Here is a 23,056-nt window from a genome sequence, read left to right on the forward strand (position 1 = left end):
TTGCAGTTCTAGCAGAAGAGAAGCCAGTATGGTAGTTAGTCTAACGCAGGCATGTCCAACGTCCAGCCCGGGGGCCAATTGCGGCCCGTTTTCAAATTTCGAGCGGCCCGCAGCCTCTTCTCCCTGCCAGCTTAGCCTGTCACTCATCCCCGCTGGCCGGCATTTTTCCCTTCACCGCACAGTGGTTCCCACAGCTGTCCCCTGCTGCCTCCTGCTCCTTCAAGGCTGGTGGTTATATTTCACCAGAAGATGGAAGTAGACCTGAGTCAGCACTCTCGCCACGTGACCCTTGTGACACAAGGCTTGTGTGCCCATTTCTAAAATGGCGACTGTAACTAAAAAAAGGAAAGTTGACAGCAAGGGCCGCCGCTTCCAGGACAAGTGGAAATTGGAGTATTTTTTCACTGAAATACGAAACAACTGTGTCTGCCTAATTTGCCAGGAGACTGTGGCTGCTTTCAAGGAATTCAATATCAAGAGGCACTACCAGGCGAAACATGCTAACTACAACAAGCTAACTGGGAACGAACGTGGCAAAAAATGGAAGGAACTGGAAGGTGCTTTAACGGCACAGCAGCGCTTTTTCACAAGAGCCCGTGAGTTAAATGAAAATGCCATAAAGGCAAGCTACGAGGCGGCAACGCTGATTGCCACCCACTGCAAACCTTTTACTGAGGGTGAATTTATTAAAGACTGCGTGATGAAAATGGTGGAGAAAATTTGTCCTGAGAAGAAGCAAGTTTGCCAATGTTTGCCTGGCTCATAACACTGTGGTACGGAGAACTGAAGAAGTTTCATCGGATATTAAGAGACAGTTAGAGGCAAAATAAGTGGAATTTGACTTCTTTTCGTTAGCCTGCGACGAAAGCACGGATGCATCTGACACCGCTCAGTTATTGATTTTTTTGAGAGGAGTGGACAATGACATGAACGTGAGTGAAGAGCTACTTGACCTCCAGAACCTTAAGGACCAAACAAGAGGAACAGATTTATTTGTTTCTGTTTGTTCCGCCATAGATGACATGAAACTACTGTGGAATAAAGTCACTGGGATTATTACAGATGGCGCACCTGCCATGGCTGGCGAGCGAAGTGGATTATCGACCCTAGTCTGTAACAAAGTCAGCGAAGAAGGAGGCAAAGCTATAAAACTCCACTGTATTATTCACCAACAAGTTCTCTGTGACAAACGTCTGAAATATGATCATGTTATAAAACCGGTGATGAAGGCTATTAATTATATTCGCTCCAAAGCCCTGTGCCACCGTCAGTTTCAACACTTTCTACTTGACATCCAGGCTGAATACGGAGATGTTGTATATCACAATGAGGTAAGATGGCTCAGTTGGGGGTCTGCACTGCAGCGCTTCTACTCTCTTAGGGAGGAAATCAGACAATTCTTGGCAAAAAAGGGACAACCGATGCCAGAGCTATCTGATCCTGTTTGGCTGGCTGATTTTGGATTTTTAGTTGACATAACACGACATCTGAACATGGTGAACACGAGCCTTCAGGGGCAAAATGCAGTGGTAAGCCAACTGTATTCACATATCAAAGCCTTTGGGACCAAGCTGCTACTTTTCCAAAGGCACCTGTCACAAACGCAGCCCAATACCACACATTTCCCATCGCTGCAGGAAATAATGACCAGTTTTCCACAGAACAATATGAGTGCGCAAATAAGGAGGTATGAAGCAGACATCTCATCTTTTATATTGTTATTTCTTGTATTTTAATTTTATGTTGTGAGCCGCCCCGAGGCTTCGGCGAATGGGGCGGCATAGAAATGTTTTAATAAATAAACAAAAATAAATAAAATCTCTGACTGAGGAGTTTCAACAGCGCTTTTGGGATTTTGCAGCTATTGAAAAGGAGATCACGCTTTTTTCATCTCCTTTCTCTGTGGACCCTGATGACTCCAGACCACCTGCAGCTGGAGCTCATTGAGCTGCAGTGTGACGCCGAGTGTCGCAGTCGGCACCAATAGCTCCCTCTTATCAACTTTTACCGCCAGCTGGATAAAGACAGGTTCCAAGAGATTCGAACATTTGCTAAGAAAATGCTGAGCTTGTTTGGTTTGACATACTTGTGCGAGAAGACATTCTCGGTTCTGAACATTAACAAGAACCGCATGAGGACAAGACTAAGTGACTTTCACCTGCGTGACATCCTGCACATCAAAACTGCTGTTTTTGAGCCAGACCTGGCCTATATAATCCAGTCGAGATCTCAGTATCACCCTTCACATTAGTGCAGTTATTTGTTTAGTCTTTCATAAAATAGTTCATTTGCATTTAATGTTAATGGTTCAAAGAATGTCAGGCTGAATGGTCGGCCCCCACACATTTTCACCTCACCAAATCTGGCCCTCCTTGCAAAAAGTTTGGACACCCCTGGTGTAAGGTGACCTGATGGAATAGGCTTTCCTGTCTCCCTTCTCTGTTGGTTATAGCCAGTGGAAATGGCAACTCAGAGTGAATGAGCTAGACTTATAGTGGCACTGAAAGTGCAAGTAATTGCTAGGAAAGCATCCCATATTGAGGGACCAGAAAGGAGGGGGTGAAAAGAATGCATTGCAGGGTAAAAAGAAAAGCACAGATTCGCTGAGACAATACAGCATAAAAGGAGGAGGTGTGAGGCTTCTTTCCCTGCAGGTGAAATCCTGTATGTTGACTCTGCATATCGGGATGTATGCAGCTGTAGCAGCATTTCTCAGCTCACCTTCTATTCTTCTGCTTTTCAGGTTATACACAACAACTGGCATACAAGAAACAGGACCACTCCTATCCTCCTTATAGCGGCAGCAAGTCCAGCACTTGGTAAGTGCAGTACTTCTCCAGCCATGCTCTTCCATCATGGATGGACTTTTTTTAAGAATGTTTTCTTCAGTTTTCAACAGCTTTTCAGAAAAAAAACTTGTTCATTCCCTAAGCCTAATTTGACAGCTGGTTCCCTGCCTCAGCTGGATAGTAGGATATAGTCAGAGAAAGTCCCGTGTAGCTTATTCCTACCTCTCATATAAAAGGTTTTCCTTATATAAACGTTAGCTGCCATCTTCCATGGTTCAATACCCAGTCAAAGGGTAGCAACAAGCAGCAAGCAGTGAGGAAAGTTGACAGCCCTGATGAGCTACTCTTATTAGAAAGTCCATTACATTAGCAATAGTCCTAGCATGTAATAATTGAATAATTCTTTCAAGTGACTTTCTAAATAAGAGCTTTAATACTAAAATGAAATAACTTCAGTTGAGTCTGCTGAAAGACTTTTCTGCATCCAGGAACATCAGTGCACAACCTCTTCTGAATAATTTGCTAATGCAAACATATCCAGAATGTGTTATATTTTGTTGGATGTTTATTAATTTATTTATTGAATTTGTTTGAGAGCCAGCCATTAGTTCACACTCTCAGACATGAATATTTAGAGTTTTAATAGCATTGCTTTATCATTGGGATGTTTTGTATTGTTACTTTATTTGTAAACCACTCCGTGATGCATTAGGAAGAGCCGTATATACAGCTGATTAGTTAAACAATACTGTGCTTGCATGCAACTTATAGCACACAGACGCACACTTGTTTATCAGCCTTCAGTCCCAGTCCTGCTCTTCTGCAAGCTGGAGACAAAGCTGAAGCTGTCAAGCAGTGCACCTGGCTGCACATTGAGCCCTTGCATTCATTCAGATAAAGGCTTTCATTCAGATTAGCAAGGAATGTGTACACATGTAATGGCATTTGGTATGAGAAATAAAGTCGATGGATGGATATACCATGCCATGCATAAGGGACAGCATATGAAACTTTTAAATAAATAAATAAACAAAAGTACTGAAGAGTGAGAAGAAATGGGCATTTGGAGAGGTATTTTATCATGGCAAAAGAAGGTAACAAGTAGGTAAGTTCTTTGGGAGGTATGTCTTGCGTCTGCAGGTAAATGGGCAAAGATCTGGTCGTTGCAATAGGAAATCTCTTTTAAAAATTAATAACTTAAGTATTAAGAGTTTATAAGATGGACAAGTCTGCAAGTCCTATGTTCTGATAGTGTTTGAATAGTTTGCTCTTTCTACTTCCTGTTAAGCATGCACAGAATTCAATTTTGCAACTGCTAATAAGGCTTTGCAAGAGTATGATAGCAACAGTGTGAAAGCAAGAGGTTGGTTGTCAACCAAAACAGACTAATTTTTGTTGAAAATGTATAAGATTTTGTTCTGAAAATTAAGGTCAGCTTTAGAAGAGGCTGGTTGTCAAAATTATAAATTTAGAACATAAAAGCATTTATCTTGTTCATACCACTGACCCCAGTTTTAATGTTGCCTACAACATGCAGAGAATTAGAATTCGGGCTGAAAGACCATGGGAGAAGGTAAATTAAGATGACTATACTTTCTGAAAAATCCATGTTCCCCACAGGCTGACAGCATATATTGCCAAAGTTTTTGCCATGGCTTCCAAACTAGTATCAGGTATTGATCACAATGTCCTCTGCGGATCTGTGAAATGGCTGGTTCTGGAGAGGTTAAAACCAGATGGAATGTTTGAGGAAAAAGCTCCTGTGTCATCTTCCGCAATGACGGTATGCTTCTATCCTTTTGTTATGGAGAATTCCTAATCTAGAAGAACACAGGGATTCGTACACTGGGTAGTACGAAATGATTCACTTGTCTTTGATTCCTGTCTGAGCTATGACTGTTATAGAGGCCTTGAGGGTAAAACTAATGCTCCATTCAGCTGTTGATTTGCCTCTCCTTCTAGGGAGGCTATCGATATGGTGAACCAAAAGTCTCATTAACAGCCTTTGTCTTGATTACATTGTTGGAGTCCAGAGATATCTGCAGTTCTCAGATCACTGTGAGTATCCTTATGATCCGATGCCTATAAAGCACAATTGCATCCCAGCATTTTTTCATCTTGCTCAGGTTTTGCTACTAGTTCCTCCATAACCCACTGTTTTAACATCAACAATAAATGGACAACTTTCCCAAGCTTTTTAGGAATTGTTTTTAGTGTTTTGTACTGTTTTGCCCTTGTTTCTGAATTCGTTTTTGGTTTTATTATATTCTGCTGCCATGTTTATCCTGCTATCTGACTTGTTTTCAGTGGTGGCCCCCCAGTTATGGAATGAGCCCCCCACTGAGCTCTGCCTGGAACCAATTTTATCTTTTTGGTGCCCTGTAAAGACTGTCCTCTGCTACAGGGCACTCAAGCAGCTTCTAGAGCCTGCTTGCTGTTAAACAGATCTGAATATTTTACATTTTTTCTTTTCTTCTTTAAGTTATATAATATCTACCTATCTAGCTACCTACCTACCTGTTTAGTATGTAGCTTTAAATATTGTATTGTAAACTTTTAATGATGTTTTAATATGTTTTAATAGAATGTATTTCCTCCAATTTAAATTTAAGTTTAAGTTTATTTTATCCCTGTGTGTGTGTGAGTGGGTTTTTGTCTGGGAGAACTGGGCGAGTGAGAGGAACTGCAGGACAGACAAGGCAGGGGACCAAGGTAAGATCTCGAAAGGGATACCGATGGCAGACCAGGAGATTACCTTGGCGGGAGTCACGGGTGTTGCTGTCCACTGCAAGAGCTGCGACATGTTCGCCCTTCTCCTCCAGGAGAGGCAGGGATACACTTGCCCTCGGTGCAAGCTGGTCACCCTGCTAGAGGAGGAGGTGAGGTGCCTGAGGGCCGAGAGAGCTCTCCAGGCCCCCTAGGAGCAGCCTCCCTCTGGACAGAGGGTTGAGGGAGAGGCCACGGGAGGAGCAGCCACAGAGATATGGAGATGTGTCACCCACATAACTCCTCCTCCTCCTGGCACCAATCTGGAGCTGGGAAACAGGTTCTCTCCACTTGGGGAGGCTGGGGCTGATGAGGCCTTGGGGGACCAGCAGGACCCCAAGCCTGGGATGACAGGTGGCAAGGAGGCTGCTGCAGGAGAGGCGAGGGCCAGGGCACGGCCACCCACCACCACCAGGAAGACACTGCAGTGGGTGATTGTTGTTGGGGACTCCCCGCAGAGGGGCACTGAGGTGGCGGTGTGCCACCCCAACCTGGAGACAAGGGAGGTTTGCTGCCTCATGTGAAGGACAGAGAAGAGCATCTTGTTCGCTCCGGGGGTCACCAGCCGCTCCTGGTGATCCATGTGGCACAAACGACATGGCCAGGCAGGGTATGGTTGGGATCACCTGGGACTTCGAGGCCTTGGGGAAGAAACTCAGGGACCTAAAGGCCCAAGTGGCCTTCTCGTCAATCTTACTGGTCTGGGGATTTGGGCCAGGAAGGGACAGGAGGGTCTCTGTGGTGAACGACAGGCTTAGGATGTGGTGCCAGAAGGAACGCTTCGGGTTCCTCGACCACGGCACCCGGTTTCTTGCCAATGGACTTCTGGCAAGGAATGGTTACACCTCACGAGGATGGGGAAAATGTCCTTTGGAGATGCTCTAGTGAGCTTCGTCTGGCAGACTTTAAACTGAGCCGGGGGGGGGGTTCAGGCCCCCCAGAAATATGTCTGCACTGGACAAGTGTGTGGAGAGGATCAGGGCTCTGGGAGCAGGGTTTTAGAGGTACTGCAGGGACTGACAGGCCTCCTACAGAGAGGGGCCAGGTATCAGGGAGGATGGGAGGAAGGAGGAGACTGGGAACTCCAAGGAAAGGAAGAGGTGGGAAGGAGTTGAGGTGCAGGTACACCAATGCTAGGAGCATGGGTAATAAGCAGGAAGAGCTTGAAGCTCTCCTGGGAATAGAAGGGTATGACCTGGTGGGAATCACAGAAACTTGGTGGGATGAAAGGCAAGTCTGGAATGTGAACCTAGAAGGGTATCACCTTTTTAGAAAGGACAGGAAGGGAAAGAGGGATGGGGGCGTGGCTTTATACGTCAGGGAAGGGATAGGATGCAGTGAGATAGAATGCAGCACAGATGGGGATTCAGTAGAGGCAGTCTGGGTGAAACTTAGGGGTCTTGACAGGGAAAGAGACCTGACAGTGAGGGTATGTTATTGCTCTCCAGATCACCTTGAGACCCTGGATGATGTCCTGACAGGCCAGATTCTAAGGATATCTCGGGGGAGAGATACAGTAATTATGGGAGATTTCAATCTCCCGGATATTAGTTGGGAGACTCACTCGGTGGTGACAGCCAGGTCACGTCACTTTCTAGAAACTATAGAGGTAGGGTTTTTCACACAGAGCGTCCGACAGGCGACGAAGGGGAGAAACATCCTTGACTTGGTCTCGACCAATAGGGAGGAGCTGATAGATTGAAGTACAGATTAGGGAAGCTCTGGATGCGAGTGATCACTCCATCCTTTGCTTTGAGATCAGGGGACTGGGGACGTGCAGCAGGTTGAGCACTAGAAGCTGGGACTTCAAGAGGGCCAACTTTGGCCAACTGAAGGCCAGATTGGGGAAAGTCTCCTGGGATAGGTTCCTGGAAGGTAAGCAAGTTGAGGAGGGGTGGATGGCACTCAAAAGGGAGGTTTTGGAGGCGCAAGCCTTGATGGTACCTCTAGTCAGTAAGGTGGGGAGGCGGAGGAGAGTGCCGTCATGGATGTGAAAGGAGGTGGTTCAAGGGATTAGACGAAAGAGGAACCTCCATAGGAAATGGGTACTGGGGCAAATAGACAAAAGGGTACACCAGGAGGAAGAGACATGTTGCAGAAGGATTCTTCACGAGGCTAAGGCTGATTACGAGCTGAGACTTGCCAAGAATATCAAGAGCAACAAAAAGGGCTTCTTTCAGCATGTAAATAGGAAGAGGAAGGGGAGACAAGTGGTGGGACTTCTAAATAAGGAGGAAGACGATCCAGTGACTGATATGAGGGAACAGGCACAGATGCTAAATGACTATTTTGCCTCTGTGTTCTCCCCAGAGCAGGACAGGGGATATCCGCATAGGAGATTAGACGAGGCTGGGGACTTAGGGGCACAGATTAGAGTCACCCCCCCTTGAAGTCAGGGGGCTCCTCAGAGCATTGGATGTTACAAAGGCACCAGGCCCTGACGGGTTACACCCGAGAGTACTTAGAGAGTTGGCAGGGGTTCTCTCACGCCTGCTGACCTCCATTTTTGAGGCCTCGTGGAGAACGGGTGAAGTTCCAGAGGACTGGAGGGTGGCCTCAGTGGTCCCAATTTTCAAAAAGGGTAGTAGAAGGGACATGGGGAATTACAGACCTGTTAGCCTTACGTCCATTGTAGGAAAAACAATGGAAAGGCTCATAACAGAGAGAGATCTAGTGATGCTAGATAGGGAAGGGAGGCTGACAGCCACACAACACGGCTTCTGCAAAAACAGGTCCTGCCAGACAAACTTTGTGGAATTCTATGACAAGGTTTTGAGATGGGTAAATGGAGGGGATGCAGTGGATGTGGTATACCTGGATTTCAGCAAGCCTTTGACAAAGTGCCCCATGATATCCTGGTGGAGAAACTGAGGAGTTTTGGAATACACCAAAGCACTATCCGGTGGATTAGGGCATGGCTGACTGACTGAAAGCAGAAGGTAACCATTAGTGGGGAATCATCGGGATGGCGGCCAGTGACAAGTGGGGTTCCCCAGGGCTCTGTCCTGTGGCCGATCCTGTTTAATCTTTTCATTAACAACATAGAAGAAGGGGTGAACGGTATGCTGATCAAATTCGCAGACGACACTAAAACTGGAGCAGTGGCTACAACGGAGGAGCAGGTATTCCAGATCCAAAAGGATCTGGACGGACTATGGAAGTGGGCAGGAGACAACAGGATGGCGTTCAATGTGGATAAGTGCAGGGTCTTGCACTTGGGGCATAGGAATAGGTGTCATAAGTACAGGTTAGGTGACAAGTGGCTGGAGAGCAGCACTTGTGAAAGGGACCTCGGGGTACTGGTTGACTGCAGGCTAAACATGAGTCAGCAGTGTGATGCAGTGGTCAAGAGGGTGAACACCACCCTTGGTTCCATAGTCAGAAGTGTGGCTTCTAGATCAAGAGAGGTATTACTACCACTCTATATGACTCTGGTGTGCCCACAACTGGAGTATTGTGCTCAGTTTTGGGCCCCTCGTTAAAGGAAGAATATAGCCAGGTTAGAGTCAGTGTAGCGCAGGGCCACTAGGTTGGTGGCCGGTTTGCAGGGGATGGGGTATGAGGCGAGACTGAGGGAACTGGGTCTCTTCAGAGGAGAAGAGGAGACTCAGAGGGGATCTGTTGGCGACATACAGGTATGTGAGGGGATGTCACACGGTGGTGGGTAGAGACCTGTTCTTCCCTGCAAAGGAGGGCAGGATGTGCTCCAGCGGAGCAAAGCTCAGGGAACCAAGGTTTCATTTAGATGCCAGGAAGCACTTCCTGACAGTCAGGACCCCGAGGGTGTGGAATGGGCCTCCACGAGAGGTCGTTGAGGCCCCATCAGTGTGGGTGTTCCAAGGATAGGCTGGACGTCCACATGGTGGGCATGTTATGAGCAGAGCCGGCTGGTGCCAGAGGTCAGACTAGATGGCCTAGGAGGCCCCTTCTGACTTGCTTTGTTTCAATGTTTCTATGTTTCTAATGTATCTTTTATTGTTTTAATGTGATTTTTGAACTCCCCAGAGAGCTTTAGCTGTGTAGTGGTATAGAAGATGGATGGATGGATGGATGGATATTAACATTGTTTTGTAGTTGCTTTGTATTTTATGCTTTTAATTTGAACACCACCCAGAGAACTGTGGGTCTTCTTCACAGTCAGTGTGCATTACATGGATGGGCTCCATGTTTGCCTGGAATCTGTTGTTGGGTAGATTCTATAGCTGAGAAAGTTTGGGTGGGAACCCCTCCCCACCCAGCCATCATTCTGTAGAGAAGAGGTGTCCACCCATTTCTTCAGTTCTTCTTTGACCATCTTGTGGTAACTTGGGAAGTTCTTCCACTTAGCGTGTTTTCTCCTTGCTATTTCTCCTCAATTTATTACTTTACTATAACTCAACCTTCTCAATTTTTTGCTGGTTCTACATTCCTATCCAATTACCAACTTCTTCTACAAACAACAAATTTCCCCCATTTTCCCCAGTCTTGTTCTTTTTCATGCTCTCATTTGTATCTCCATTCGGCTTTTCTGATGGCACGTGAGTCACCTTTCCACAAGTGCATCAGATGTGGCAGCAAGTTCCCCCTGACTGGGAGGCATTCCCTCTGCCTGTTTTGCCTTGGAGTCCAAGGTGCCTTCACTGCCAGGATTTGCAAAGCAGGTCTGAAGGAATAGGGCAGATGGTCTTAGAACAGCAAAGTGGATATGGAGCAAGGTGTCCCATGTGGTGGATTCTTCTGAGTCAAATGAGAGAGACCTCCCCTGTCCACCTTAGGCCTTGCCTCAGTTCACACCCATTATGGCTGGTGGGTGCTCTAGCAAAGAAGCAGACTGCACTGCTGGATTCTGGATAATCCCTAAAGGTTTCAAAGGCCAAGAAGTATGCTATAAAAACCAAGGTGGCAAACTTGACAGAGACCACAAAATCGAAGGTCCACAAGCAGCACTCTAAGGAAAATCAGTTGGATTTGTCCTGGAAATAATCATCAGTGCCAAGCTGAACCATCCTGAGCCCATCTCAGTAAGCTTGGTATGAGAAGGGGAAATTCAGAACTCATCATCATCTGGTTGGCCCACTTTGGAAGTTTTGGTGTTGCATTGGCTGGGTAACCCTTCTCAAAGCTGTCTGGAACCATCTCACCAACTGCTGTGGAGACTGTTTCTGCTCTCCCCTCTCAGGAATTATCTTTCAGCTCCATACTGAGCATACTATCTATGGGGGTATCCTCGTGACCAGGATCATTTCTACAATCCTCCATACCAAGGAGAGTTACATTCCAAGCCACTCTTTGGAAGATGGAAGCCTCTCTACAAGCATCTCTACACCTCTCCCACCAAGAGCAAAAGTGTTAATTTCTAGACCTACAGACCTCCAGGAACCTCCAGAACATGCTGCTTCCTCTACCATGCCACTCTGCCCATCATCCTCTCCTGCCTCCATGTATTTCAGACAAGGGCCACCATCTCCTCCATTGAACATTGAAGACTACTCCACCAAGTCAGTCTCATATTCACTGGACACCCCATCTATCGTCTCTCCAAATGTGGCTGTGGGAACTGAAAACCCTGCCTTTTCACTGGCAAACAAAGGCCATTTCTCTGAAAAGATATTGAGGATGGTCCAGTCTCTGGGACTGGTTACTCAGCAGCAGAGAGACAGTGTGAATGGTCCAGTCTTTGACATGGGCCACATGGAGAAATCAATGCTGGTGGCCATTCCATTCCTTCCAATTTGCCAGATGGTACAGCAGTCATGGAAGACTCCATCATCCATGACACTAAGGCTGAAGCACCTGGAGAATGTATATACAGTGCAGAAGAACATGGCCTTCTTATTTCAACATCTGTGGCTGAGCCCCTTTGTTGCGGAGGGAATGTGATGCCACGAGGATTCTGTCCTGATAGACAAAGAGGGTCACTGCCTGGACCTGATGAGGCGTGAACATCTACCTGTCTTCTGCTCTGGGGCTCTGAATGGCAAATTATCAAGCCATCATGTTCAGGTACCAACTCTTCCTCCAGGAGAAGAATGGCTCCTTTTGTGACCACTTGCCACAGAACCAAAGGAAGCTTGCCAGAGTATTCCAGACAGAAGCAACGTGCATCTCCCATTAACAAATCAACACCACCAGACAGCCTACAGTGCAGAGGCGATGATTGGCATAGTGGTGTTATGGAAGTTCTCATACTCCCCACTTGCATCTCCACCTCCTTTTCAGAATGAGTTGAATGTATCTGAACAGTCTGCAATGAGTGAATGATTACCGACTGCACTCTCTACAAACTACCTAATCGCCTCGCTGTAGGCAACCTGCACCTCACAGTATGAGAATCTTCTCCTAGAGGAAGGGCTTATCACCATTCCTGAAGGATTGTGAATAATATTGGATGTGACTCTGAAACCTTCTACCAGGAATTATACCACCAGTGTTTTCCTTTTTAATAAGGGAGAGCTTAGATTCATATCAGCGCATGGCAGAGCAAGTCCTAGTCTTCTTGAATTCACTGCTCTAACAGGGCTTGAAGACTTTGTCCGTCTGATTGTACCTGACAGCGATCTCATCCCTCCATATGCTGATCCAGCATTTGTTGGTTCTCTTGCTCCCCCATCCCCACATCTTAACATTTTCTTCTGGGACTCAAGAATATTGCTCCATCAACTCATTCTTTGATACCCAACTGGAATCTTTCCATCATTCTGCAAGCCTTTATGAGAAAACTATTTGAACACATGGCGAAAATCAACTTATGACTTCGATTTGGGAAGTTTGTTTTCCTGATAGTGAATACTTCAGCTCAGTGCTCCAGTGAGTTGTATGCTCTTAGGATGGATCCTAACTGTGGATGCAGAAAGGGTTCATCCCAACTTTAGTCCAGACCCTTCTTACTTTCCCAAGGCCATCTTTTTACATAAATCAAGAAATGGTTTTACCATTCTTTTTTGCTTCACTGTCAAATCCAATGGAATCTGTATGCTGGCCTTCTGCCAGTCCAGAAATGACTCTCTCTCAGCTGCTCTCAGAAACTTTTCATTTGCTGTGGCAGCAAGAGCAAAGGACTTCTTCTGAAGTCCTTCTGCCTCCTGAAAGACTAGTAGCCTGGGTGGTGCGGGCGATCTTCCTGACTTGTGAAGATATGTGCCACTTGGATGGCGCACATCTCCTTTTTGTTCCCGCCAGGGAGAAAGCTGCTATGGTTCATGCCCAGTTGGGGAACCTGGCATAGGCCAGGGCTTCTTTCTCCCATACAGGAGCAGGAGACAGGCATACTTGTCTCCATCTTGAGGCAGTAGCTGTCGGCAGTCTCTCTCATCTCGTTCTCATGCAAAAGGTTTCCGTTCAGGTGCAAGTAGGTGGGCTGGGCAGCCCTGGGCAGCCCTGCCCCACCAACTGGCCCAGCTCCTGTTCCAAAGAAGATCTCTGGGGCAGGAGGAGCTGGAGTTCCTCTAACAGCTCTGCCAAAATGGTCAGTGGTTAACTGTATCCTCGGCTAGCTGCTTGGCAAGAGCAACAGTTGTCAAGTGGCTCTTTGGTTCTGGGGTTTCTACCATCATGGGTTCTGTTGTCCAGGTTCAAACAAGGAGCAGTTCTGGTAGGGAGAAACCCTAGAACAGACAGCTGTGTCTTATTATAGTTGACAATCACAATAAGTCACAATGGTTGATCACCATGTGTATATGTATATGTATCCATTAAGGATGAAAAGATAGAAAGTTGCATAACGCTTTCTGTTTCTAGCACTAGAATCCCTCCATCTGGAAGCACCAAAAGTTTTTGTTGTACCTTAGCAGTTTAACTACCCACCTATTTATCAGCTTGCAGGGTTGAATAATTGGCTGATCAGACTCCGTTCCACTTCCAGTCTCCAGTCTTGTTTGATGCCAAATGTCACAAACGTCTGATTTATCATTTTAGCAGTCTCGGTAGAGATGCCCAGAGTGATCCAGACCCTATGAAGCAGCTTTCCCTTTTCTTATTCCCATTTGGGTGTTGGATGTCTCCAAAACACAGGCATTTTCTACAGTGAAGGAAGGGGGAAATTGTCCTTCAGGTGTCCCTGATATAGGAAATTTGTCTCCCATTTGGTTGTAGATTTCATGTTAGAATTATTGGGTTTTTTTGCACTAGAACTTGTCTCCTATACTTGCCTAATATATAAAAGTCTTGCTTTTATTACTCAGATTTTAGAGAAAAGCATCAAGATGGCCAGTAACTACATAAACCAATATTATGAGTCCTTGAAACACCCTTACACTGTGGCTCTCGCATCCTATGCTTTAGCTCTGGCAGGTGTGCTGAACAGTGAAGAAGTACTCATGAGAGCATCCACAGGTAAATTGACTGTTCATTGAATAAAAATGTAAGTATGTTTTCAACAGCAGGCAGATCACATTAAAAACAGAACAAGAAACAAAGACAAGCTTGAGCATAATGTGTATAAGGCCAAGCAATTTCTGGAATAAACTGAGCTGGCATCCTGCAAGAAGTGAGAATATACTCTGTAAGAGCACAGTGGACTTTGGGACACACTCCTTTGTGTTAGCCCTGCCAGGAGTGCTTAGCCATGGAAGAACATGCATGAGGTCATCCACAGATAAAGTTGTTGGTTGTTCATTGAATGAAGCAAGAATAGCCGCACATTTCTGAGGACAGGTGATTCATGGTCAGAACAGAATGAGGGATCAGTGCAACAAACAGTGGGAGCATGTGTGTCCCCGAGGAGGACCAGCCCAACCTATGTGAGGTTCCCTGCTCAGATAAATTGAGAGTTTGTTCCTTCTATGTTGTATCATTTCTTCCTGTGCAGCAACCCATTCCTGACTGTCCCATTGACTACAAATCTCATCAAGCTATGCTCTGTACCATGATGCTTTATGATTTGTAGTCTACTGTTACAGGCAGTCCCTAAGATATGAATGTCCGTGTTACAAACAATCTGTATTTACAAACAAACTGCCATAAAGCCTATTATTTTTTAAAAAAAATTACTGTAGAAAATCATCATCACCAGAGAGAGAGAAAGAGAAGAGAAAGAGACCTCCAAAGCATGCCTTCCTGCCCTGCCCCTCGGGGGGGGGGGGGGGGCAAGCTCTCTGGCATTTCCTTGCTGCAAAGAGCAGACACTGATGAGTTTGGGGAGGGGGGTTAGCGATAGTTGCATTTTTTCAACTTTCACAGGGGTCCTGCACCCCTAACCCCCATGAATGTGGACAGCCGTGTCTAGGTGATTCGCCTTACATTCAAGTTCAACTTAAAGAAGAAATTTCATTTTCTCAGGAACAGAACTTGTTTATAACCTGAGGAGTGCCTGTATTTAAGAGATTCACAAACCCTTTCTAAGAAATTGCTAATCTGTGGAGAAGCCCTGAGGTTGTATAATCACAGGTGACTGACTGACCTGATTTGCAGTGTGGGTAACCAGCTATGGTGTGCTGACCTGTCAGCCAGACTCATTGTGGTTTCTGCATGGTATTTTCTGGAAAAAGTTCCGTCCCCTGAGATCCTCTAACTTGTTTTAGGGCTGTTCCTGCACAAAAATGGCTTGCTATAATATCTGAACCTGGCCGGGTTGTCTCATTGTTGGTTGGTGGGAATAGCCATAGAGCCTCTCAGCAGGAGTACCACGAAAAGCCTGTGCCTTTTCACAGTCATGCCAGCAATTGCTATTCCATCAATGTCAAAATGGCATTTTTAAAAGGACTATCATTCATGCCCTGGCTTTTTATTTTTTTGTAAAAATTATTTACAAAAAAATATATTGTTCAGTCGCTCAAAGATGTGCAATTGGGAGTGGGGTGTATGTGTGTGTAGAAACATAGAAACAGGGCAAGTCAGAAAGGGTCTCCTGGGCCATCTAGTCTGACCCCTGGCTCCAGCCGGCTCTGCTCACAACAGTACCTACTATGTGCATGTCCAGCCTATCCTTGAACACCCTCACCGTTCAGACTTCAACCACCTCCCATGGAAGCCCATTCCACACTCTCGGGGTCCTAACTGTCAGGAAGTGCTTCCTGGCATCGAAAGGGAATCTTGGTTCCCTGAGCTTTGCTCCATTGGAATGCGTCCTGTCCTCCACTGCAGGGGGGAAAAGGTCATGACCCACCTCTGCATGGCACCCCCTCACATACCTGTATGTCGCGAACAGGTCCCCGCTGAGTCTCCTCTCAAGGCTGAAAAGACCCAGCTCCCTCAGTCTCGCCTCATGTGGTGTAGGGGGAAGCTTTCATATGGATCCATCCCTCCAGTGTTTGAGGATGGATTCATTTGCCTGCTCAGTCCAGTCATACAAAATGAGCCAAGCCAAAAAGGAGTCCATGAACACTTGCACAACCAGCCTTTGTGCTGCATGCACACCAGTCACATGGGGCTGTGTTCCTGGTGGGCCCCTCTCTATCAGCCTCCTTGCATGTCAGCTGTGGCACGTGGCACAGTAGAGGGGCTCTGAGCAACGTCCCTCTTCCATGCCACGTGGAGTGGCTGTTTGGGCTGCTGCAGGCAGAGCAGAAGTGGGGTGCTGCTTGCGCAGCATGGTTGGGGGGGGCTTGATTCCTAGTGAGTACCCTGTGAATATTGGGCACACTCACCAGGAACTGCAAAGTCCAGGGATCCAAGTCCAGGGAACCAATGGACTGCCCCCACTCCCCCAATCAGATTCCTCACACATTCCTCCTCATAGCCAGTATGTATAGTCTTGCCTAGTCAGTTTCCACGTCTCTTTCAGTTGTCAAAGTGAGCAGGAAAGGGGAGGGGCAGACTATATCGAGGTAGTACATAGTTGCCAGAGGTCAATAGCCAAGCTTTCATGTGACAACCACTGCTAAAAGGGTGAAGTGGTTACAGGGGGAGACAATATCGCCCTTTGGTGATGTAATCCTCTCAAGCTTAGTATTAAATGGACAGGGTTTTTTTTCCGATTTATATCCTGCCTTTTTCCTATAAAGGGCTCAAGGCAGCTTACATTTCCTCCTCCATCTTATCCCCACAACAACAACCCTGTGAGGTAGGTTGGGCTGAGAGTCTGTGACTGGCCCAAAGTCACCCAGTTGGCTCCATGGCCGAGCGGGCACTAGAACCCAGATTGCCTGAGTCCCAGGCCCGTGCTCTTAACCACTACACCACACTGGCTGACAGTTCACAGTGACTTCACCTTTCAGTCCTTCCCAGCTCTCCAGCTACTCAAGAAAGTGGAAATATTAATCCCCCCTGCCTTTTCATTGCTCCTTTTCAGAGTTGTAATCGTAGAGGCACAAATTCCCCCCTCAATTTCCTCTTAAGCCATTGTATTTGCATGCATTGCATTTGTTTACTTTTTAGAAGAGATGGGGACCTGCAGTAACTGCAGCAACAAGTGATCTGAAAAGGAATCATGAAAAATGGAGAAGCTAATATCTCCCCTCTCTGGAGTGGTTGGAAACTGGAAAGTGTCAAAAAATAGAAGGTACTGGGAAATGGCAGTTCAGCATGTAAAATTGGGAGCATTTTATTCCTAAGGGTGATATTGTCCCCTATTCTGGGGCATGAGTTTTTACCCTGTGTTGGTGCTTATCAGCTGACAACTTTGCAGTGATATTCTGGCAAGTATCTATATGCAATATAGGCTTGTCAGTTGCCCACTCCCCTTTTGTGCTTCCTTTGCCAGCTGAAACAGACAAGGCTATTGATCAGGCAAGACTGCACAGACTGAATAGCCAGAGCAGCTCACTTGTGTAAGACCAACCAAAAAGGTTTTCAAATTGTTAACAAGGCTATGTAACTAAGAGCCTTTTTAAAAAGGGCTGGACCTGTGTATTTTTTAGTCTCAACCCCCACCACCCCCAGCAGTGACTGGAAATGGATAATGCATGGAGCAGGTTGATGGAGACAAGACGAGTTCTGCCACAAAGAAAACAAGGATACATGTGGAAGATGACTGGAGGATTGGGGGGGAAATAGGGAACAACCCATGGTAACCTCATTCAGCCATCAGGTGTACCATGTTTTCTTCTGCAAACAGCCAAGCCACCATGACTTATTTCCAGGTTGGCATGTTGTGTGCACATTCCAGATGTATCATTTGAAAGCTTTTCCAAATTCTTCTGTAGCATAGACCTCTGGCCGAAAATCATTGTAGTCCCCTCCTGTCTTGATGAGTGCAACATCAGACCTATATCTTACCTATATCCAAAGCTCCACAGCTAAATCATTCACCCCGCTCATCACTTAGATGGTGTGAGACCCTTTCTCAGATCTCTCCACTGGGTTACCATCTCCCCCTCTTCACTTTCTTGTTCTACACCATCCTTCACCCTTTGTTTCCTCAATGTATCCCTTAGAATCTCTTCTCAAGTTCTACTGCTCTCAGCTACCTAAGGATCTGCTGCTGCCTGTCATAACACTGCCCATTTCCCTCCTCTTCTCCTTGTATATGGAATGGCTATCTAAGACACCATCTCTTTCATTTTTAAGTCACCCCCAGCCTTTTCATGTATCCTTCCCATATTGTACCTAATTTCAGAGTATAACCAAATATAACAGCATGTGCCTACTTTTATCCCTGCCTTCCACTTGTTTCATTTCCCTCTTCTGTTATGGTTTCTCCCACTATATGATTTATATTGTAAACTCCTTAGAACATGTACCTGTTCTTGCTTGTGTAACTCTTTAACGCACCAGGTATAGCAAAGGCCACCTATACATAAAGTAGTCATCTCCATCACACTGTTTAACTGGTTGTCATCATTCTGTGATTCATCAGCTCTTCCCAATGGCAATGTTCATGAATGTGTCCTGATGTTGCAAAGATTCAGCCAATGGCTGGAGTCAGGTCTTGCAGGCAAAAGGTGCATGGTGGCCAGTGTTTATCTTACCTGTTACACTGCATTGGTAAAGAAAACTGACGGGAAAGAGATGGAAGGTGTGCCGACTTGGAATAATGGCTTATGTGTTCTAAAGAGTTGTTTGTCCACTGGTATTTAGACAGGAATCGGTGGGAAGATAATGATGGTAGCATTGCCACCGAAGGTACCTCTTATGCTCTACTGACCTTAATGAAATTGAAGAAGTTTGAAGATGCTGGCCATGTAGCTGAATGGCTGATAGGTCGCAATCATTATGGAGCAACTTACGGACATACTCAGGTGCGTGTCTCCTTTATTGTCTTTAGCGGCAGTTTTCATGCTGTGGCTTCTGAAGAGCAATTTCTTTACACAGAACTGCTTGAAACACAACAGGCTGTAGAAATCTGTCTACTCAGGAATTGAGGAAGCATGCTTTCTTGCTACCTATGAGAAAGATGCATAGTTAAATTGTCCTACAAAGATGCTGGGAGTATACCATTCCCATATCTATTAAAATGCACCAAGACATCTAGATCAACCCTTAAAGTGAATGGGTTTTCTTAAATGCAACATTGTCACATCACAGTTCTATTTTAAAAGGCTGAACTAGATACAGTGGTACCTCGGCTCACAAACGCCTCAGTTCATGGACAATTTGGGTCATGAACATAAATTTCATAAAAATTTTGCTGCAGGTTGCAAATTCCGCATCAGGTGACGATCGCAGGTGCGCTGTCTCCCCCACAGTGCGCCTGAGATTGCACCAGTCTCCCCCCACCCCTGAGCATGATTGCAGCCATCCCCCCCCCAGCACAATCGCTGGAGGGGGGGGGAGATGGCCACAATCGTTGTTGTTGCTTCAAATTTTTATGAGTAAAAAATAAGAATTACAGAACAGATTAACCTAATTTACATTGACCCTTACGGGGAAATTTGACTTGGCTCACGACCAATTTGGGTTATGATCAGAGTCCTGGAACAGATTAAGTTCGTGAGCCAAGGTACCACTGTAGCTGTACAAAGAGGCCCTCCCAGCACTCTTGCAGTATATAAACTGTAAGCTATTATGTACCTTTTTGAAAAGCATGAGTGACTTGCAGGTTAAAAATGGCTCAAATTAACACATAGATAAGCTTAATTATTATTTTATTTATTTTGTTATAGTATAATGATAAGGAAGCCTTCAAGGATGAGAAATTTAATTTACTTCATCTTAATTATATCCATACTGTGAGATAAGGGCATGCTTTCTCAAGCTACCAAAATATTCTTGCCCTAAGGCTAGTTCTCCATTTTACACAGTAAATATTTTGGTTGCATGCGTTCAAACATTCAAATATCCATGTGTATGTGCATTTAAACATTTATTTCCCTCCTTCAGTAGGATCTGAAGAAATCCCACATAGCCAAGGTACCTAGACATATATGCATGGGTGTCTAAAGAAGTGTGGATGGATGGATGGATGGATGGATGGATGGATGGATGGATAGATAGATGAATACCATCCACACTTCATGGCATCCATACTGCTGTGAAAAACATTAACCAATACATATGTAACATAGAAACATAGAAACAGAGTGAGTCAGAAGGGTTCTCCTGAGCCATCTAGTCTGACCCCTGGCTCCAGCCAGCTCTGCTCACGACATGCCTACCATGTTCATGTCTAGCCTATCCTTGAACACCCTCACCAATGGTGCCTCAATCATCTCCCATGGAAGCCCATTCCATACTCTCGGAGTCCTAACTGTCAGGGAGTACTTCCTGGCATCCAGGTTGAATCTTGGTTCCCTGAGCTTCACTCCATTGGAGTGCGTCCTGCCACCTCTGCAGGGGAGAACAGGTCTCTACCCACCGTGTGACACCCCCTCACATACCTGTATGTCGCCAACAGATCCCCTCAGAGTCTCCTCTTCTCCAGGCTGAAGAGACCCAGTTCCCTCAGTCTCACCTCATACGGCTTTCCCTGCAAACCGACTACATCCTTTCTGTAACTTAGGGCCCAGAACTGAACACAATACTCCAGTTGCAGGTGCACCAGAGTCGTGTAGAGTGGTAGTAATACCTCTCTTGATCTATAACCCACGTTTCTGCCTATCCAACCAAGGGTGGCGTTCGCCCTCTTTACCACTTCATCACACTGCTGACTCTTGTTTAGGCTACAGTCAACCAGGACCCCGAGATCCCTTTCACAAGTGCTGCTCTCCAGCCATTTGTCCCTTAACCTGTACTTATGACACCCATCCCTATGCCCCAACTGCAAGACCTTGCACTTATCCACATTGAACACCATTCTGTTGTCCCCTGCCCACTTCCGTAGTCTGTCCAGATCCTTTTGGATCTGGAGTACCTGCTGCTCAGTTGTGGCCACTGCCCCGGTTTTAGTATGGTCTGTGAATTTGATCAGCAGACTGTTCACCCCTTCTTCCGTGTCATCGATGAAATGTAGTAAATCTATTTGCTGCATGAAGTATGGAGCTGCTTTCAGTTTGCTGCAGTTCCTTAATTCCTCTGACACTGGACCTTCTTCCACGTAAAGACTAAATTTAGATGTTTGTTGAAATGTGTTACTTGCTAACCCAATTTTCCTCTTGCAATTCCAGTCAACCATCATGGTGTTCCAAGCTCTTGCCCAGTACAAAATTGATTTACCATCCTCTAGGGACCAGATTATGGATGTTTCTTTTCTATTGCCACAACGTTCTGCTCCAGTCACTTTTAGAATTGACCAAAAAAACTCTCTGTTAGCCAGGACAACAGAGGTATGCTATTTCTTTGTGTAATTTTATGCATTGTTCTTTGCTTTGCTGTTGGTCACTCTCTTTTAAGAAGACTCTGACCAAGAAACAAAGCAAAGTCCTAAATCACTGTTTATACTGGCACTTGGGTAGCTTACTGTACACTTCTTGCCATGTCTCTTTGGAAGTAACTCTCATAAACAAGGGGGCTTACTTCCTAATATGTTTAGGATTGAAGTCCTGAATCTCCGTTAGCTCCAGATTTGGTTCAGACACCACAGCACCCCACCCTTGTCTGTTATAATGGGTGGGTTGTTCCGTCATGCAAACCAAGTTGGCTTCACCAAAAGTTGTCTATTTTTACAAACAGGCCAACCTGTCCTCCCAGGGTTGTTGTCTTGTCCAAATCTTCATGGAATGGTCAACCATGGGAGAGCCCGAACAGCCAGCATGGTGAAAGCTGCAAAAGCATCTTGCCACTTTTAACAAGCACCTGCCAGATGTTTGCTACAGACAGCAGCCTCCAGCATGCCCAAGTGGCACTTGGGACTGTGGGCAGAAGCTTTCCCCTGCCCACATCAGCGCAATGAAGCACAGTTGTTTAAATAAATGGGGATTATTAATCCCCATTTATACTATTCCTATTTATACTATTTCAAATAGAATAGAGTACAATTTCTATTTGATTTTCATGGGGCTTGCAGAAGAGAGGTTTTGGAAAAATTGGTGCTTTTTGTTTTTGATTTAGGCATGTATGTATCATTCTTCAATCAAATACTTAGGACTGCTTGAACTAGAAAGTTATGATTTGGGGAATATTTTATACCTAATATGGATCACAGACACTGCAGTGATAGAAACGTACTGAAAATGATATGAATATGAGGGTGAACAAATCTTATAGAGCAGGAGGGCGCTATTTCCTGAAAAGACAAACATTTTCATTCCTGTTCCCATAAATGCTCAAGTAAAGCAGGGTGTGTACATCTCCACAATTGATGCTAGTGAAATATTTGCAGAATCACTCTCTTCTTAGCCCAGCTCTAACCCTGGTACTGCTTGCTTTTCAGACCAAGCTGAATGAACAATTTACTGTGCAAGCAAGAGGTCAAGGAGAAGCAACTGTAACAGTCTTGACTATGTATTATGCACAATTAAAGGAGAAGAAAGTTGTGTGCAATAATTTTGATCTGAAGGTTTCTGTTAAAGAAATCGAGTTGAGTAAGTCTGAGTGTTGGGCGGTATACCCAAATATGTCACATACATCCTTGAATGTGCATGTGCACACACATACTGAGAAAACCTGGAAGTGTCTGGAAATATCTTTTGCAGAAATGTGTTGGCCAAATAGTAGATTTTACCCCATATTCTTATGAAGTGGGAAATTTGTTAAGTGACAAATACAAAAAGTGAACAACATAAGCTTTATTATGCCACGCATGTTTATAAAAAGAAGGCTTGATTAGTATACTAATCCTGAATTTGTTGAATACCCCCAATAACAGTTATAGTACCAGAAAAGGTGGTGGTGGGGAGTTATGGCTGGCTAAATAAGAAGCAGTGAGGATACCAGAAGAATGGCAAAGCAGAACGTCAGTACAACAAAATGGACTTTGCCCATGGTAAAAGGTGGGCCATTCAAGGGGTAGAACAGATAAGAATGCAGAGGTTTTAAGAGAAAATAGAATTAAAGTGGGATTTAGAGTTCCAGAGTAATGGGAACACTAATTTCTCAGTTAGCCATGGATATTTGGAAACTGACAGCAGGCACACCAGCCTTTGAGCCTGTCAACATTGGGGTGATCACCTCAGATCACAACAGGTTATAGCCTCATTCCCATTCACACTGGGTTCATAATAGGCAAAAACAAGGGGACCAAATGTTTGGCTGCACTATCATAAAGGACTAGGCTGAGTGCCAAAGGAATGAGGCCTTTGAATTGTGGTGCTGGAGGAGACTCCTGCGAG

General features: G+C 45.4%; 1 protein-coding gene across 1 annotated transcript in view; it reads left to right on the forward strand.

The window, feature by feature from the left end:
* Positions 1-23,056, forward strand: part of LOC123030054 (A.superbus venom factor 1-like) — a 126,948-nt gene that overhangs the window by 71,894 nt on the left and 31,998 nt on the right. The window contains exons 25-31 of the mRNA XM_044443616.1: positions 2,744-2,819; positions 4,410-4,572; positions 4,752-4,847; positions 13,715-13,865; positions 18,489-18,649; positions 20,954-21,112; positions 22,159-22,309. Of these exons, the coding sequence (XP_044299551.1) occupies positions 2,744-2,819; positions 4,410-4,572; positions 4,752-4,847; positions 13,715-13,865; positions 18,489-18,649; positions 20,954-21,112; positions 22,159-22,309 (957 nt within the window). The remainder of the gene's footprint in view (positions 1-2,743; positions 2,820-4,409; positions 4,573-4,751; positions 4,848-13,714; positions 13,866-18,488; positions 18,650-20,953; positions 21,113-22,158; positions 22,310-23,056) is intronic.

This window comes from Varanus komodoensis, unplaced genomic scaffold (assembly GCF_004798865.1).
Source record: "Varanus komodoensis strain SLA01 unplaced genomic scaffold, ASM479886v1 scaffold42, whole genome shotgun sequence".
Classification (NCBI taxonomy): Eukaryota; Metazoa; Chordata; class Lepidosauria; order Squamata; family Varanidae; genus Varanus; species Varanus komodoensis.